The sequence below is a fragment of the Carassius carassius genome, chromosome 40 (assembly GCF_963082965.1).
Source record: "Carassius carassius chromosome 40, fCarCar2.1, whole genome shotgun sequence".
Lineage (NCBI taxonomy): Eukaryota > Metazoa > Chordata > Actinopteri > Cypriniformes > Cyprinidae > Carassius > Carassius carassius.
In genome coordinates, this window is record NC_081794.1 from 4,843,007 (window position 1) to 4,859,950 (window position 16,944).

The window sequence follows — 16,944 nt, forward strand, 5'->3', positions numbered from 1 at the left end:
ATGTGACTTTCCTCTTTCAGTATAATCCAATCAAAGTTATATTAAAAATTGTCCTTGCTCTTCCACGCCTTTAAATGGATAAGTGGGTGTTTGTAGTCAACAGTTCAAAAGGCGTGAAATAAGTGTGTGCATCTGTAAAAAAAACGTCCCTCATACAGCTCCGGGGGATGAATAAAGAACCCCTGTAGCAAATCCATGCATTTTTGTAAGATAAATATCCAGATTTCAAACATAATAAACACTTTTTCTCTCACTTCTACTGACTGTTGGGAATTGGAAGACATGCAGACGGAAGATGGAAGATGTACTGTATCAGTGTGTCACGCGTGCGCATCTCTGGGAAATGTCGGAGCAAAAGAAAACAAAGTTCCTCAGACGTTTTTCTTTACAAATGCTTGTTTTGTGCTTCTAATTCATAACCAGTGTTTTGTTTTGTTCTCTCTCCACGCTCGTCACTAACCACGCAGTGCTGATGAACTACAACATACACCTGCAAGTCTTCCAGTTCCCCACAGTCAGCAGAAGTGATAAAAAAAGTGTTTATTACATTTGAAAGCTGAATATTTATCTTATAAAAACACATGAATTCGCTACGGGGGGCCTTTATTCACCCTTTAAATTCACCAAGGGTTAACATCAACAATTCCAGACGAGGGAGAACAGAACTGGCTAGAACTCAAATAGGGCAGATAACGAGGGGCAGACAGCTGAGGAGGGTAACTAATAATGAGAAACACCTGGAACTACTAGAACTAAATGGGGACAGGAACAGGAAGGACCAAATAAGGACAAACAGGAACTAAACGGGATACATGTGACACACATATATAGTACGTAAACGAAAAATCTTTTTTGGATGTGATTAATTGCGATAAATCATTAGACAGCACTAATATATACTTGTAAAATTATATATAGTTGTAATTGAAAATTAATAGACAAGCAGATAAAGATAATAACAACAGTTTTGGCTAGATAAATGTGCATGTGGGTATTATTTGCTTATTTATTCTTATATTTTGTTTCCCAGCCCTCACAAATGTGAAGTTATGGGCCATCGACCGCCAGTGTTTCCAGACCATCATGATGAGAACCGGACTCATCAAGCATGCAGAGTACATGGAGTTTCTGAAGAGGTGGGCTGCTTCTTCATTCACTTCTATTTATTCTTCCTAACCCCTGATGGAAGAGGTCGATTTCCATTGTGAATGAATAACACTGAAGTGAATGGTTACACAATCACAGATAACTCGCTGTCCTTTGCTCTGTGTGACGTTAAACTCCCGGGGGTTGGGTTTTGTTTGTAATATTTTGGAAGGTGAAATGGCATATTACTCTCAAATGTTTCTAATCAACTGTCGTAATATTTCATCAGTAAAGTAAAGTGTGTGTTTGTTAGACGTAGGCAGAGGGCAAATAATGATTAGAGTGCTGTTGCTTTAGAGATTCACTCTGCTTGTTTGAGTCTAATTCATCTCCTTCCACTCACTTATTCAGAAAATATTGATTTTTAGCCATGAGCCGTTTATGAATAGCTTTGCTTTACTAGAACATTCTTATTTTTATCATTGAAAATTGATTTGTCTACAGTCCACCATAAAAATGCATTTACACTCAAGTTCTTTCCTCAATAATGTCTACTGCCGTATGTAATAATTGAGTTTCCTGCTTATTAATAGTTAGTATGGTAGTTTTTTACTTTTCAGATTAAAGGATCAAAAAAATGGTTGTGCAGAATAAGGCATTAATATGTGCTTTTATAAGTACAAATAAACAGCCAATGTGCTAGTAATATGCATGCTAACAAGCAACTAGTTAATAGTGAGTATTGGTCCCTAAACTAAAGTGAATTATCTTAATTTGAGTTATTTAAATTTGAGTTAAAATAATTTTAAGTCATCCTGAAGCCCACTTCAAAGTATGCTGAGGACCCTTAGATGAAAACCTTTGTTATCAGGTTTCGTGGGTCTTGTGGGCATTGGGCTTGACAGGGTGAAATTTCTATAGGCATTATTGTAGTTGTTGCCAGTTTTATCTTCTGACAGGCGGAATTAAATAAATCATCATTTATATAAAGTACAAACAATGAAGGATGAGTTGTGAGAAACCTCTAACCCAAAGTAAAAGCGATAGTAATAGCATTAGTGCACACCTTTTAAACTTTGGTCTGAAAACAGAAATAAAACAATGTCATGGTTTCATACGTAATGAATTTTTCAATCATTGAAAGAAGAGGTCAGGGTTTGTTTGATTTTTTTTTTTTTTAAACAATCATTCAATCATGGACTCCAAAGCAATGTCATTTTGCAATAAAATTACATTTCCCCAGAGGCCCAAAACCAGCTTTACTGGAGTCCGTATGGCTGATGATGTCAAGGAACAGAAAGAACTTGGTTTTTGGAGGAAACGTATGATGCCTGTGAGCTAGATGGGGCAGTGAGAGAAGAAATGTTCAGAATCAATATGTTGATGCCCCTCATGCACAATGTGACTGTAGAAATCGATGTAATTTGTACTGTATCGTCTGAGGAGTTTCAGATGTTATATGAAAAAGACCATATTCACTTATCAGCAAACTGTAGAAGTGCAAGAACTACTCTAAGAGCAATATGTATGGCACATTAAAAAATGCAAATGCATTTTTACACATAGAACACATTTATTTTCTAACACTATAGTCAGTTTCATCTGATTGGTTCATTGAAATCATCTGAGAATAAACATTACAAGTGTCAGAGGGAGAGCAAATAAGAAAGATTAAATATATATATATATATATATATATATATATATATTTTATGTGCTAAAAGTATGTAGAGTCAGTTTTGATGTAATGTTGACTTTAATGTCCCCCAGCTAATTTAAATCTGGAAAACTGTGTATGTTTAATTTGGAGATTTAATTCTACTGAGAGTCAACTGAGACATTTTTTTTTTCCAGTAAAAATCTTTCTGGTTGACTGGTTTTCTTAGCTATTTAAAATGATTGGCTCTTTTTTTATTATTATGAAACCACGAATAGTCCACACACACCTCAGCCTGAGACATTATTTCTGAGAATGCAAAAGTGTGCTTGTCAGCTTCTTGCTTACATTTACACTGTTCATTTACAAGCTTTCATGAATTTCATTGAGTTTGTTTCTGATGTTACTAAATTATTTTCATAATGATGGATTCCTCCTTCTCAACCTGTTCTTTTGAAACTCAAGTTGTTGTTTTGTTTGTGTGTGTTTTATTTTTTTTTTTGCTTTTTTTTTTTTTTTTTTTTTGCTGGTTAGGGATGTTACTTTGTGACCTGATGGAAACAGCTTGTTTTGTTGGCTCACAAAACCTCAAACTTTCTCTTTATTTTGTTCACAGTGTTCCGACATTCCAAGGCCTTCCAGAAGAAATACTCAGCAAGCTAGCTGATGTGATGGAGGAGGTAAGCCACTGAACTGTGCTGTATAAAACATTGTGTATTTTCTCAGAAGAGCCAGTCAACTCACAGTACTTTGTGATTCTTCACAACAAGAAGTGTAGGCTCCATTCTCTATTAAACATATTTTACTGGGTTGTCATTCATTAAATATCAAATGTTTTAATCAAAGAGCGTATTTATTTTAAAGGATTCACCGGGAATATATATATATATATATATTTCTTCTTTATATTTCGCTGACATGTTATTGAATCTTGTTATTTCCATGAAAATAGGACTGTGCTACATCAGAGAGGATGGTCACTGGTGAGCTGTTTCCAATGATTTCATTGCAATGTGAACAGCAACTTTGATGGATATCTCTTGAGGATTATTGAATATTTTGTAATTAAACATGAAAACACAAAACAAAAAAAACATTGATAAGAGACCTATACAGCAGTACATGTCATTAGTAAAGATTTGTGGAGCTCATGGTTGGTTTCTATTGAACATTTTATATATTTTGACTAAAAATCAATATCTCTATGGAGATATTGAGTGGCATTTCAATTTCCAGAAAATGATATTGGAAACCAGTGTTATTTTAGTATCACTGATGTACTATTACAGTTAATTATAGTTAAAGTATATTAATATTTTGAATGATTTATTTGTATATATTTTTACAATTTTTATATTGAGACATTTTCATTTTAGTTAACTATATATATATATATATATATATATATATATATATATATATATATATATATATATATATATATATATATATATATATATATATATATATATATATATATATATATCTTTTAGCTTTTAGTATTTTTGTGCTTTTTTTTAAATCTAAATTAAAAAAAAAGTTAAAGACATGAATTATTAATTATTTAAAAGTATTTCCATTTTTTATTTATTTATTTTAATTAGTGTTTTGGAATAAAGTAATGCTTGTTTTTATGATTAAGTCTTAGGTTAAGTTACCAATAATATTCCTGGTGGAAACTACTTGCCTCAGAGTCAATTTTTGAGTAGTTTTAGGAGGCCTGGATGTTGTTTTTAGGGTATGTACATGCAGTTCATTTTCACTCCATTTCAAATAGGCCATGAACAATTATATCCATCGCCCTAAGCAATAAACAACACCATCAGATAAGTTGTCATGATGGTTCGCCTTATGAAATATAAGAGCATAACTGCCTTCACCTTTAAGGCATTTGTTCTGCAAAAATTTTGATATTTGCTTGGGAAAAAAATGTTTTTTTGTTTGTCGTTACCTAGATGAGCTCAATTTGTCATGTTGACAAAGCACACATTGGGCTTATTGAGTCAGAGAGAGTTTGCTCAAAGGATATTCCCACAAGGAAGAACATTTATTTTTGTTAAGGAAACAAAGAACACCAACTTGCTGTTGAAAGGCTGTTCTCAAGTATAGACAATAAGTAATAAGTAATAAATAGAGAGTATTAACTTATTTTTTTTATTGTTCATTTTCATAATTTTGGGAAATGAAACAGACTAACCTTGTGACATCCTTTGTTAATTAAGATTGCATCAATGAATTAAAATGGCTTTGTCTTTAATGTTATATGCCTGAAGGCCATTCATAAATTCATAGGCTTGTGTTTACAACGCAGCTGGTGTCCTAAGATAATAAACATCAAGTCACAGCCTAGTTTTCAATGTTCCCAGCACATTACAAAAAATTATTACACTGCTTGCAAAGAAATCCCTCTTTTTTATTTTTCCGTCAGTGATTTATTAATTACGAAATCTTTTTATACTTTTGTATTTCACTCATATATATCTCACCGGCCACTTTATAAAGTACATCTCTTCACTGCCATGTTAATGCCAAAAACTAAACGTCCAATCACAGCCCAGTGCATTTAGACACGAAGAAAGATGATTTAAGATTTTGAATGTGGCATGGTTGTGGTTGATGCCAGACATGCTGGTTTGAGTATGTACAATCGTCTAGGGTTTACAGAAAATGGACAGAAAAAGAGAAAGTATCCAGTGAATGGCATTTGGCTTAAACAATATGGAAGCATGGATCCATCCTGCCGTTTATCAATGGCTCAGGCTGCTGCTGGTGGTGTAATGGTGTGAGGGGTATTTTCTTGGCACACTTCGGGACCAACTGCATGATACTGTCATGTCAACGTGGACCAAAATGTCTAAGAAATGTTTCCAGCACCTCTTTGAATCCATGCCATGAATGATTAAGGAAGTTCTGCAGGCAAAAGTACCAGTGATGGAAATTAGCTTTTTTGTCCACCGGCCACTGTGGCTGGTGGATTTCAAAATCTACCAGCCACTCAATGTTTTTACCAGTCACTTTCATGTTTTTAACCGACAATATGTAACTGCATGTGAAAATTAATACTACAAGACCTACAATACTTAAGCAGTTTATTTAATCTCAAGTCTCAATGAAATACTGAAATTTCTCTTTCAGTGATGCTCAAAAATGCTGCTTATCTAGGCAGCTTACTAGGTTTTGAAACAGCTGACTCTTGCTGAAGTAGCTCATTCTCTCAACTCCGTAGCCCAACCGGATGATACACTGCACTGAACTTTTTTAATGCACAGAAACATTTTTGCGATATGTTTTCGTGCACATTAATAATGTTGTATTTAATTCCAAAGGAAAGGATTCACCAGTATAAGTGTATTATTATTTTTTTTTTTTGTGGTTGAGGGAACACGTAGGGAAAAGTCCCTGTTCAACACTGTATCACTGAAAGAAATCTCGGCTCGCAAACTTTTATGCCGTCGACAAACGAACGCACAGCGTTTTTAATACATCATTGTTATGCGTCTCGTCATGCCAGAGCTGTCAAACATGTGTAGTGATACAATGTTGTTTCTACAAACAAACAAAAATGAACAGCGCAACATCTTACTAACCACAGAGCTAACTTCTGAAAAAGTACTTGAAGACTGGAAATAAAATGCATCCCCCGGACAGCAGTTATTAGACACGCGACCGATAATATTGTTTGTTAGTTTGCTTATTATGCCATTAAAAACAAGAAGATAAACACAAACTGTCCATATAATCTAAAATGTTGCAGAATGCTGGAGGAGAATGAACTTACCGGGGTTTGACAGAGACGTGACAGTATGCGGAAATTTGTGCGCGATAACAAATTCAGCTCTTCACGCAATCTTGTATATCGCATGCTATAAAACGTACTGTAAATAACCAACAAATATATCACTCCGCCAGCGGCACTAACTTCAGCTGAAAACACTGTACTGGGAACAACGCCGCCGTTTCGAGCCCAGTTTACACCGCCTTTCACCACGGAGCTGCTTCGGATGATATTACACTTTATTGCGTGTTGTACACACACCAGGGATGGAAATTAACTTTTTTGTCTGCCCGTCGGGTGAAACAGTATGCTATTTTTATTTATCCATCATGGTGGCCGGTAGGTGACACAACACAAAATCACCCGCATTTGTCTGGTGGCGGGTGCTAATTTCCATCCCTGAAAAGCACCCAGTACATATTTTAAACATGACTAAAACTAAGCCCCTTTCACAATGAGATTCCGGATAATAACCAGGTAATGTGTCCCGCTAATTGTTCTCGGATCGTTAGATTTTGGTTCAATCACAATGCCAGTGAATTCCCGGAATCTGTGCGTGCATTCACACACAACCTGTAAAGGTCCTGTAATGACACGTGACATCAGGATGTGACGTGTAATGAATGAGTCAAAAACGCTAGGCACGTTAACATTCAATTAAACTGGTGAACAATCTCAGCTTCAGTGTGGATAGTGAGGAACTACCTTATCTCTACTTCATTACAGTTTGCAAATATTTTTTTGTTGCAAACGTTGATCTGTCTTCAAAACACCCAGTAAGAGTCACACGATAACGTGCATCACTACTACACTACTACACAACCTTTTGTTCACACAGAGCTCATTCTGAGACTGAAACTGGCAATGTTACTAGGTCTCCAACCTGGGATCGATCCCAGAATCAATCCTGGGAAGTGTTTGTATTCACGAAGAAGACAATCCAGCAATTTTCTGGGACCAACGTGCAGTCTGAAAGGGACTCTAGATAAAGGATGAATGATGTGAACTGAAAATCAATTTGTTATAGAAGTTTTGTAATAAGAACTTTTTTTTAAATATATATTTTGGGAACAAAGAATGATTAGATCAATTCCTTCATGAATCTCACTGTCATATTTTAAAGGCAGAGCTGATGGACATGATCATGGCCTAAAACTGTGGGTAGAGTGACTAATGAGCTGCATTCCTGCTGGGTTCCTGCTGGTCACCTGCTGCGGTTACTGCCCTGACTAAACATGATGAAAACAGTGCTGTATTCTCTGCTTTGATCTCACACTCTGTTATCTCTACATTCTCTCAGTCCCTCATTTCTGCCTCTTTCTCATACCACTCTCTCTCTCTCTCTCTCTCGCTTTGTTTATGCTCTGTCTCAGCTGGTTCTCTGCTCTCTTCGCTGGTCGCTGTAGGCTCAGGACAGAAAGCATCTCTGACCATATGTATGAATCTGTCTGACAAAACAGCTGTCCAAGTTCCCCTATAGGCATGTTTCATGATGTAAAATGCTAGCATCCTGTGCTGATTTTAGAAGTCGGTGCTGATTAGAAAATAATATAAAAAATTAATGCAATAAAAAAAAAAAATAATAATAATAAAAAAACCAATATGTAACTTTTGTATTAAGCAACTTTCCTGCCACAGGAGCATTTTAATATTGTAATTTTTTTTTTATTAATTTTGCAGTCAGCACAGGCCAGCTGCTACGATAGTCATCGTGGGTCATCAGACCACTTTTATCAAGAGTTGTTCACAAAGCATGCTTTGTTGCATTCCAAAAAAAGTTCCCAACTTCTCTCTGGCAATTTGTTTTAAATGGGCCATTTTTTGCTTCTGACCTCACAAACCATGGCAGTTTAGTTTGAGTCAGTTTTAAAAATAATTTTTGGAAAGAAAGACTCAGTAGTTTTCAGATGAATACAGTTGACTCAGCACATTGGGCTATAATAGTAGACTAAATGCCTAGTTTCAGGACAAGCGTTTTAAAACTTTTTGATGCTATGGACCTAGTGTTAATTTCATTCACGAAAACTATGATGCAGAATATTAATTGATGATCATTGACTCTTCGTTTCTAATTGTAATAAATCCAAACACTTAAACAGCCTCTGTACAATGCAAAGTTGTTTTTGTTGTTGTATTATATATTTTTTGTTTGTTTGCTTTAACAGTTTTCATAATGTACAGTGTCTTAATATCTACTATATACAGTATAATAATTTAAGGCAACTAGATAAGGTAAATAAACCATATGTCTTATGACAGTATGTCATTGACAATGTTTTTGTGCCTATAGAAGAAAATGCAGTGCAGTATTTCTGATGAAACTTCTCAAATTACAGCTATCATTATCAGTTATCATGATAACACTTTTGAGCAAAATAATTATAATGATCTGTTGGACCATTATTGAACATGACAAAAACATGATGCATATGAAGTGTCGATTGAGTAATACTAGACTAAAATTCCCAGAGTATTAGTTAATTAAAACTTGATTTGACAAAAAACAGGATAGGTTGACTGAATCGAAATGGTGAAAACTAAAAAGGTCATTTAACAAAGGACTTATAATTTTTAAAGTCAAGACAACAAAAAAATTACCCTTGTACTTTCTTGCTGATATTATTGTACTCAGATATCTTAAATTTTGCATGCAAATAAGTGTATGCTGTATATAATACAGTAATGCAACAACAGTACTCGTTATTATCTCCACGTCAAAAACCTTCTGTTTCAAGTGAGTGGATGTGTGGGACTTGCTGCACTGCCAAATTTCCTGGCACATTGAATATTTTTTCGTACTTTGCAAGCCTGATGGTGAAGCGAACTTCTGGTATGGTGTATTTTGCAGTTCAGTGTGGAGAGGTTTATTGCAGAGAACCGCTCAGCATGATGTTCCAGTTTGAAGATCTATGGCTCTTTAATTGATGCCTCTCGTGAAACCCATTTGAAGTAGGAAATTACAGCAAATAGCTTTTCATTTTTTCTTTTTTTAAATGAAACCAAATGGGTGCTTGATGATAATGTCCTCCTGGGGAACACAAGGCCGAAGATACGTGCCTTTTTTTTTTCTCAAGATGGGAATTGACTTTTCATTGAAAAGTTTTCTCTTTCCATAGCCCTAAAACATTAAAAGATTGTATAGAAAAAAGGCCTATATCTTTCTCATTTTCTTCTTTCAGGATAAAGATATTCCAAATAAGTTGGTTTTTCAAAGACACTTCAGTTTTACTCACAATGTCTGTCTCACCTTGAACACATTCAAGGCAATGTATTGAAAGTTTTTAAAGACTTTAATTTGAACTTTAGTAAAATGCTTAGTACAATCAGACATTGATTTTTCCTGCAGCATCTAATAGCCTTTGACCAAACGGCAATGTCTTTTTTTTCTAGTGCCTCAGAAATGCCTCCACCAACCTAAAAGTAGCAGACAAGAGGCATTCAGAGACACAATTAATGATCTTTAAAGCATAATATAAAGCACAATCTTTTAGAGATGACTGATAACATTGTAGGAAGTTTAAAAACTGGACACAAAGGCTATGTTCAGACTGCAGGTTAATCAGATTTTTTCTCAAATCAGATCTTTTCAAGCCGACTGTCAGCACTATTAATTGCAAGTGATCAAATCTGACTGCGTGTCCAGACATAAACAAATTTTCTACATGGGTTGCTTTGGTTACAATGTAGGTGTACCCACGATTTTGATAAGGCTTTCAAAACATATGCAGGAAAAATGGATGTTAAACATCTTATTCTCCAAATAAGTGCCTTCTTGAGTCACGGCAGAACTCTGACGTGTTGTATTAACAGCAAGCTTTATCTTTGTTTGAATACTGTATCACTACTTTTTACATTTTCATCAACGGTTCTGACATTATCGTGGTGTATTGTTTTAGGAGTAACACTAAGTTAACCATACGTCCTCTTTTCCCTGGACATGTCCTCTTTTTGGAACAAAAAAAATGTGTCCAGCCGGGATTTCTACATTTACTACAATGTCCGGGATTTGGCTTTTTCTTATAGTCACCATGCATTGTTTGGGTTTTTATATTAAAGCCCTGCACAGGTCTGTTTTCTTTATCCCCCTCATGCTGAATTTCTGACCATTACCACCTGCTTCTGCAAACATTCTAATATTACATATAATTTTCGTCCATCAAGGAGCTGCTACCAATATGTGGAGTATTTAATTCACTTTGGATGCGGCTTGTGTTGGATGCAGGGTTGCCAAATCCCAATTTTTTAAAATTAAATTGGACTGATTTTTAACTTTTGCGAAGGATTGATTTTCTCCCATGGGTTAGAGGTTTGAAATATTGCATACTGTAAATTAAATTTGACTGAAATGTTTGTATTGAAACATTTTGGATTCTAGTTATGATAAAAATGTGGTAGATGTTAAGTTTTGTGTAGGATGACCACTAATATGAAGCCTTTTAGCTGTGTTTATGATCAGTCTGCATAACGGTGACTGTAAAGTCTTTATGGTATGGAAATGAAATATTTTTAAACTTATCGTTGTGAAACTTCATATTTTGAAACTTCACATACACATTCTGTGGACACCTGAGACTTAGGGGTGTCCTAAGTCTAACATTTTCAGCCAAAAATTGGAAACTTTTTAATGCATTTTGCCTGTTTGTTTACACGACCGTGGCGTTTTGGGGACTGAAAACTATATAAAAAAAAATTGAAAATGGGTTTCAAAGTGCAAGTTTTTGAAAACGCCACTGTTATCGTTTCCGTGTAAACACCCAATACAGGAATCTTTGAAAACGGTGACATCATGCACATGTGTAGTATGTGTTAGGTATGTAGACATGTGCAGTATGTGTCAATGTTAAAGGCAAGCGTCAACAAACATACACAACCATGGCGGTTGTTCCAGTTACTTCCAGTTTATTAACATACACAGTACATGGTACTGTTGTTGCTGTTGTATATGATGCGGAGATGCATCTTATACAACATATAATCATCACTTCCCTAAACGTGCTGTTTACTAACAAGGTGACAGCACCAACTACTGGCCTGGCATAAGTAATACGTAGTAAACGTAGCCTTATATTACAAATTGTAAAAAGGGGCATTATAAAGGGGCTTTAAATCAGATATGAAAAAACTTATTCCATGTTTTCTTTATATCCATACTTTCAAAGCCCCATCTCGATATATGCAAAAAGAAAAAAAGTTGACAGGCTGAACAAGGACAAAACATTCTCAATGAAGTTCCCACTGAATAAATGCTATTATCTATGGAGAAAATGAACTCAAACCAGTGGTCTCAAACTCAGTTCCCAGAGTTTAGCTCAAATCCTAATTAAACACACGTGAAGAAGCTCATCAAGGCCTTCAGGATTGCTATAAACTCCCAAGCAGGTGAGTTAGAGGTGGTTGCAGGGCTATGGCCTCCAGGAATTGAGTTTGAGGCCACTGATTTAAGCTATAAACATATAAACCTGTGAACACTTTTCTGTCAAACAAACAAACAAATAAATAAAATAGAAATTGCTGAATCTTCTGTGACTAACTTCCCTGTCCATAATCCTGAAAAGAGATCCACCAATCAAATAAGCCGCTGTTACCAAGGAAACGAGAACTGTTCCATTGCCCAATAGTGACCACACACTCCCAGTGATTTAATCAAGATGACTCCCTACTGAAATAGTATTTTCTTGAAATATATATATGTATATATATGTATATATATATACATATATATATATATATATATATAAGCTTTTTTTTCTTGAAAATGTATCACAAATCACTGTGGAGCTATAAATATATTTTTTTGGTTGCTTTAACAGAAACATTTTTACAATAGATATTTTAATTCGACCTCGATTTGATAGCTTCGATATTTGACCACTATTTATGGTTATACTTTGTTACAATGACACTAATAGTTCTTATTTTTGCCTGGAATGCAAAATCAATCTGGAGTTAAAGATATTTTGAATGAATATACACAAGTTTGTGTCTCATTATTCTAGTCGCGTTTGCTGCCATTTATTTTTGATCAGTGCTTCGCTACACAACATACAAACTTTTACTTCAATAGTTTGGACATTATGTATTTACACATTTATTTCGTATTTCTTTAAATAGAATAAAACCATAATTTCTTAACGACGCACAGAAAGATGGTTCATACCGTTCCATCTATCAATACTGCGTAATCATAATTCCCACATTATGGTGACCGTAAACTTTTGCGTACTGTCTCATATAATACATTTATGCGTCACTTTATTATATACAATATCTGCATTAGGTCACAGTAGAGTGAGTTTTGAGCAAATACATTGTGTATTAATCTCATACTGTCACTGTGAAATAGATTGGCACATATACATATATATATATATATATATATATATATATATATATATATATATATATATATATATATATATATACATTTCCTCATTTAAACAAAACAACAGAAAAAAACTGTTATTCTGTGTCTATGGCAGTTAGCTATGTCTGGGCTTTTCCCCCGACATGCTTCATGCTTGTGAAGTGCTGGAATTGGCAGGCATTCCCATACTGCACTGTTCTACTTGTAGCAGCATGGGTCAGAGAATCAGATTTTTCCATCAGATGTGTGAGGCCTTATCGTAGGAAAAAAGGAATGTAGGGCAAAGAGTGGAAAGAGGGGGGATTTCTGGAGAAGGGTCGCAGTTAAAGTTAAATAATAAACCAGTAGGGATTATGCCATGATAAATTAGGATTTTCTTTTTCATGAAAATACTAATAACATTATATCTTTATAATATACTAATATTAATGCTATTGATTTTATCGCAATTCAACTTGTTACTGAGGTATTACTGACTTCGCTCATACAGGATAGAACAACTTATCTATTTACCCCACCTTGTTAAACTTGTGATCTTCCTAACAATGACTTGCCTACAAAAAAGAAAATTATGCTATAATATTGTGATATATTGAGATCAGTCATTTTTATAAGCTTGTCTTCCTTCATTTAGCACAGGTTTTGTATTTCTTTTTTTATCAAAAAAAAAAAAAAAAAGAATATCCAAAATAATGCATCTTGTTCTCAAAAATCGAAGGTGCATAAGCTCAGATCAAAGGCGTACAACCAGTCATTTTCAAAAAGAAATGCAAGACCTGTGTTAATCAAAAGAAAACAAGTTGCCAGAAAGATTGAATGCAAGATTTGGTGATAATGTAGCATAATGAGAGCAGTACAGGCAATTTTTTAAAAGGTCAGTAATTTTTGCCGAGGATCACCAAATTAGGTAAAAGATTTTAAGCACAGCACAGGGGTTAAAATGTATGAACAGTCCAGTCCAGTCGGATAATGTCTAGAATAAGATGTTAAAAATCACAGTTGATGTTACTTCCAGTTTATTAATCGCACAAAGTAGGCCACAAAAAAAAAAATGTATTCCACAGTTATCTCTGTTATATACTGCATATTTTAGTGAATATAGTAGATCTTTTTCAGATGTTTTATGCATATGGAAAATTTACATTCTCTGCACAGTATATACTGCAGCAAAATAGTATGATAATATGCTATTCTGCGATCTTCTGCATATTCTAGTAAAACTAGAAAAGTAGGACATTTTACATTATAATTCTGTAAATAAGCTTTATAGCACTAACAAATAATGATCACAGTTTAAAATAATAATTATACAGATAATAAATTCTGCTTCAAGGTTCACTGTCTGGAATACCCTGCTGTGTGAACTTCTATTGTATGCACATTACTATAAATGTGTTTTTCATTTGTGCCTAAAAATGCTGGATGAGTCTGAATTATTTTCAGCAAGCCACGGATGCTGTTGAGAGATGTTTAGGTGGTATTTAATAATGTATCCTAACAGTACAAAAGTACCTCAACATTATTACTTCCTCATGGTGAGCTCAGTTAACTCCACAGTGCTGCAGGAGCAGCCCATTCATTCTACTGCAGTAAACTGAAGAACAATTTGTTTTAAATCAGATATCTCAGGGTTTCAGGGACTGTACTTGATCTTTAAAATTATGAGAAATGTGTTAGATCTTGATGTCCAGGTCATTAGGCTTGAGATGATGAGCTCTGTTGAAACTTCTACCCGAAGGGATTTTGTTAGGCCTTGACCAACAATAGAGGACAAATAGTTCAGTTACAAAGCTGTTGTCAGGAACAGTACATGCAAAGAAAACACATATATCATGACAATCGCACTGCATCATGGTTGTGGAAACTTGTAATAATAATTATTATTTATTTAATTAGGTCACTCAAATGTGTTAAATCAAATCAAGCCAGGTAAAAAAGAAAGAAAGAAAGAAAGAAAGAAAGAAAGAAAGAGAAAGTTTCTTGCTGGTAACAAGCTTTAGAATTCAGGGTAACAAATTCATTATTCATGCTATGCCTGTGATATTTGTTAAAAATAATAATTATTTTTATTATTGGTGATACTTTACAAAAGGGTCTTATTTGCCAACAATCATGATTAGCTAACATGAACTAAAAATCAACAATATATTTCTTGCATCATTTATTAAATATTATTACACGGCTCCGTGGAACTCTTGATTCTGATTGGTCAGTCGCGGGGGCTCGTACTGGTAAAAGCTGATAACACAGGCTCATCCGGGGGTCTGAAGTCAGCGCTGTACTCTTGCAAGGAACAGTTTTTCTTGGAAGCTTTGTGTTTGTTTAGCTAATAAAAGCATTTTGCTTAGATTATTTTGTACGCTGTAATGGATTATAAGATATCTAATAAACTGGTAAGATTTTAAAACAATTCTTTTATTGCCTTAATTATTTATGGTGAAATGTTGTGTAATAAGTGGTTTGACTGCACCGTTTCCCTTAAATGTCTGTCTAGTTTGAACTTGCCACTTGCTCGCAACTGCTGTTTACACGGAAGCTTTGCGTTCAAATATTTCAACTCAAATCAATATTTTGTGTCCAATTATTTACTTATGTGGCAAGGATACCTTGTCAACACTCCCGTTTTTCCCGGGAGTCTCCCGTATTTCACACCCATCTCCTGCCCCCTCCCGTTTTGTTATTTGTATGGCCCTACCTCGTTATATGAATAATCACATCAATACATTATTCCAAGGTTGTCCAGTTGACAGATCTTGTATGGAACGTATCCTACTCACACAATAGATACATCATATAATTTTGAACCCATCTGTGACCTCAACCTGGCAACCTACAGCTCTATTGCGCAGTTGATATCTGCGCTGGTAGCCTGGGGAATTTTAATCAAGCATCACTAGAAATGACATTAAAAATCTCAGGTGGTGCTACGGCGATAAAAAGTAAATATAGCTGCAAATATAACAACAGCTGGTCAGAGGAATTTAATTTCTTATCACGAAGCAGCATCGACAATTCCCACGCTGTTTGCAAAGTATGTCGCACTGATTTCAATATTGGACAAGGTGGGTAAAAGGTGTATTTAACATGAAGGTGTTTCCATGTACTTCAAGTACATTAAATATTTTGTCACATGTTCCACATACACCACAGTGTTTCCTTATGTAATATAAAATTTGTTATAATAAAGATAAATAAAAAAGAAACTTAAATAAGTCTCATTATTATCACAATAATTCTTATTAATAAATATGTATTATGTATTTACTTATGTGTATTTAACTTGCCTCTGACCCGCCCCAAACCCAACCCCATCTGTCGAGATTTTTATACAAGATCCTTTTCAAGCTGTTGCCCTTAAAGTACTTGACCAGAGAAAACTGACTGTAAAAGAAAATGGTCTTTTCGCATGATGTTATGAATTGCAAGTGGTGCTTGAAAAATTGCCATGGATGTTGTGGATAGTTGCCAGGGCATTGCTATGCAGTTGCTATGGTGTTCTGAGAGGTTTCATCACATTGCTATACAAATCCTATGGTGTTCTAGGTGATCCTAGTTGGTTATTTATTGACCCAAGTCAACAGATCAGATCCCAAGCCTTTATAATATCCTGCTCTCTAAAATCTAAAGTCCAAGTGCTTAAAAAAAAACACCACCACCCAACACACCTCTCCACAACAACCCACACAATTTGAGGTGTCTTTCATAACTGTAGTTGAAACAAAAGTAGAACAATTGTACACCATTATTTTAGGGTTTACTTAGACCCTTATGTTTGAGTAAAATAATAATGAAATTTGCTTTAGTAAACACCATATAATGGTGTGTGAATCAGCATTCAAGTACTTGTGTAGGGTTTGTTTCAGGCCTTAAAATAACTGTAGTCTAAACATTGAGGTTTCAACCGAAGTTTCTCAGAGTTACATTGGCATTGGGTGCCGTTGTGGTTTGCCAGTAGCATGGATTACTGCTTTGAGGACTTCTGTTCTCATTTTGGTGTTGCAGTCCTGAAGCGGCCTCTTGCGTTAGTGGAGAACTGTCTTCATGATGGCTTGAGGATGATTG

At 34.9% G+C, this 16,944-nt stretch overlaps 1 protein-coding gene across 2 annotated transcripts in view; it reads left to right on the plus strand.

Moving 5' to 3' along the window:
* The window catches only part of LOC132122006 (cGMP-dependent protein kinase 1-like), a 170,599-nt gene that overhangs the window by 109,214 nt on the left and 44,441 nt on the right, over positions 1–16,944 (plus strand). For both annotated transcript variants that reach the window (XM_059531801.1, XM_059531800.1), the window contains exons 4-5: positions 1,031–1,136; positions 3,360–3,423. In XM_059531801.1, the coding sequence (XP_059387784.1) occupies positions 1,031–1,136; positions 3,360–3,423 (170 nt within the window). The remainder of the gene's footprint in view (positions 1–1,030; positions 1,137–3,359; positions 3,424–16,944) is intronic.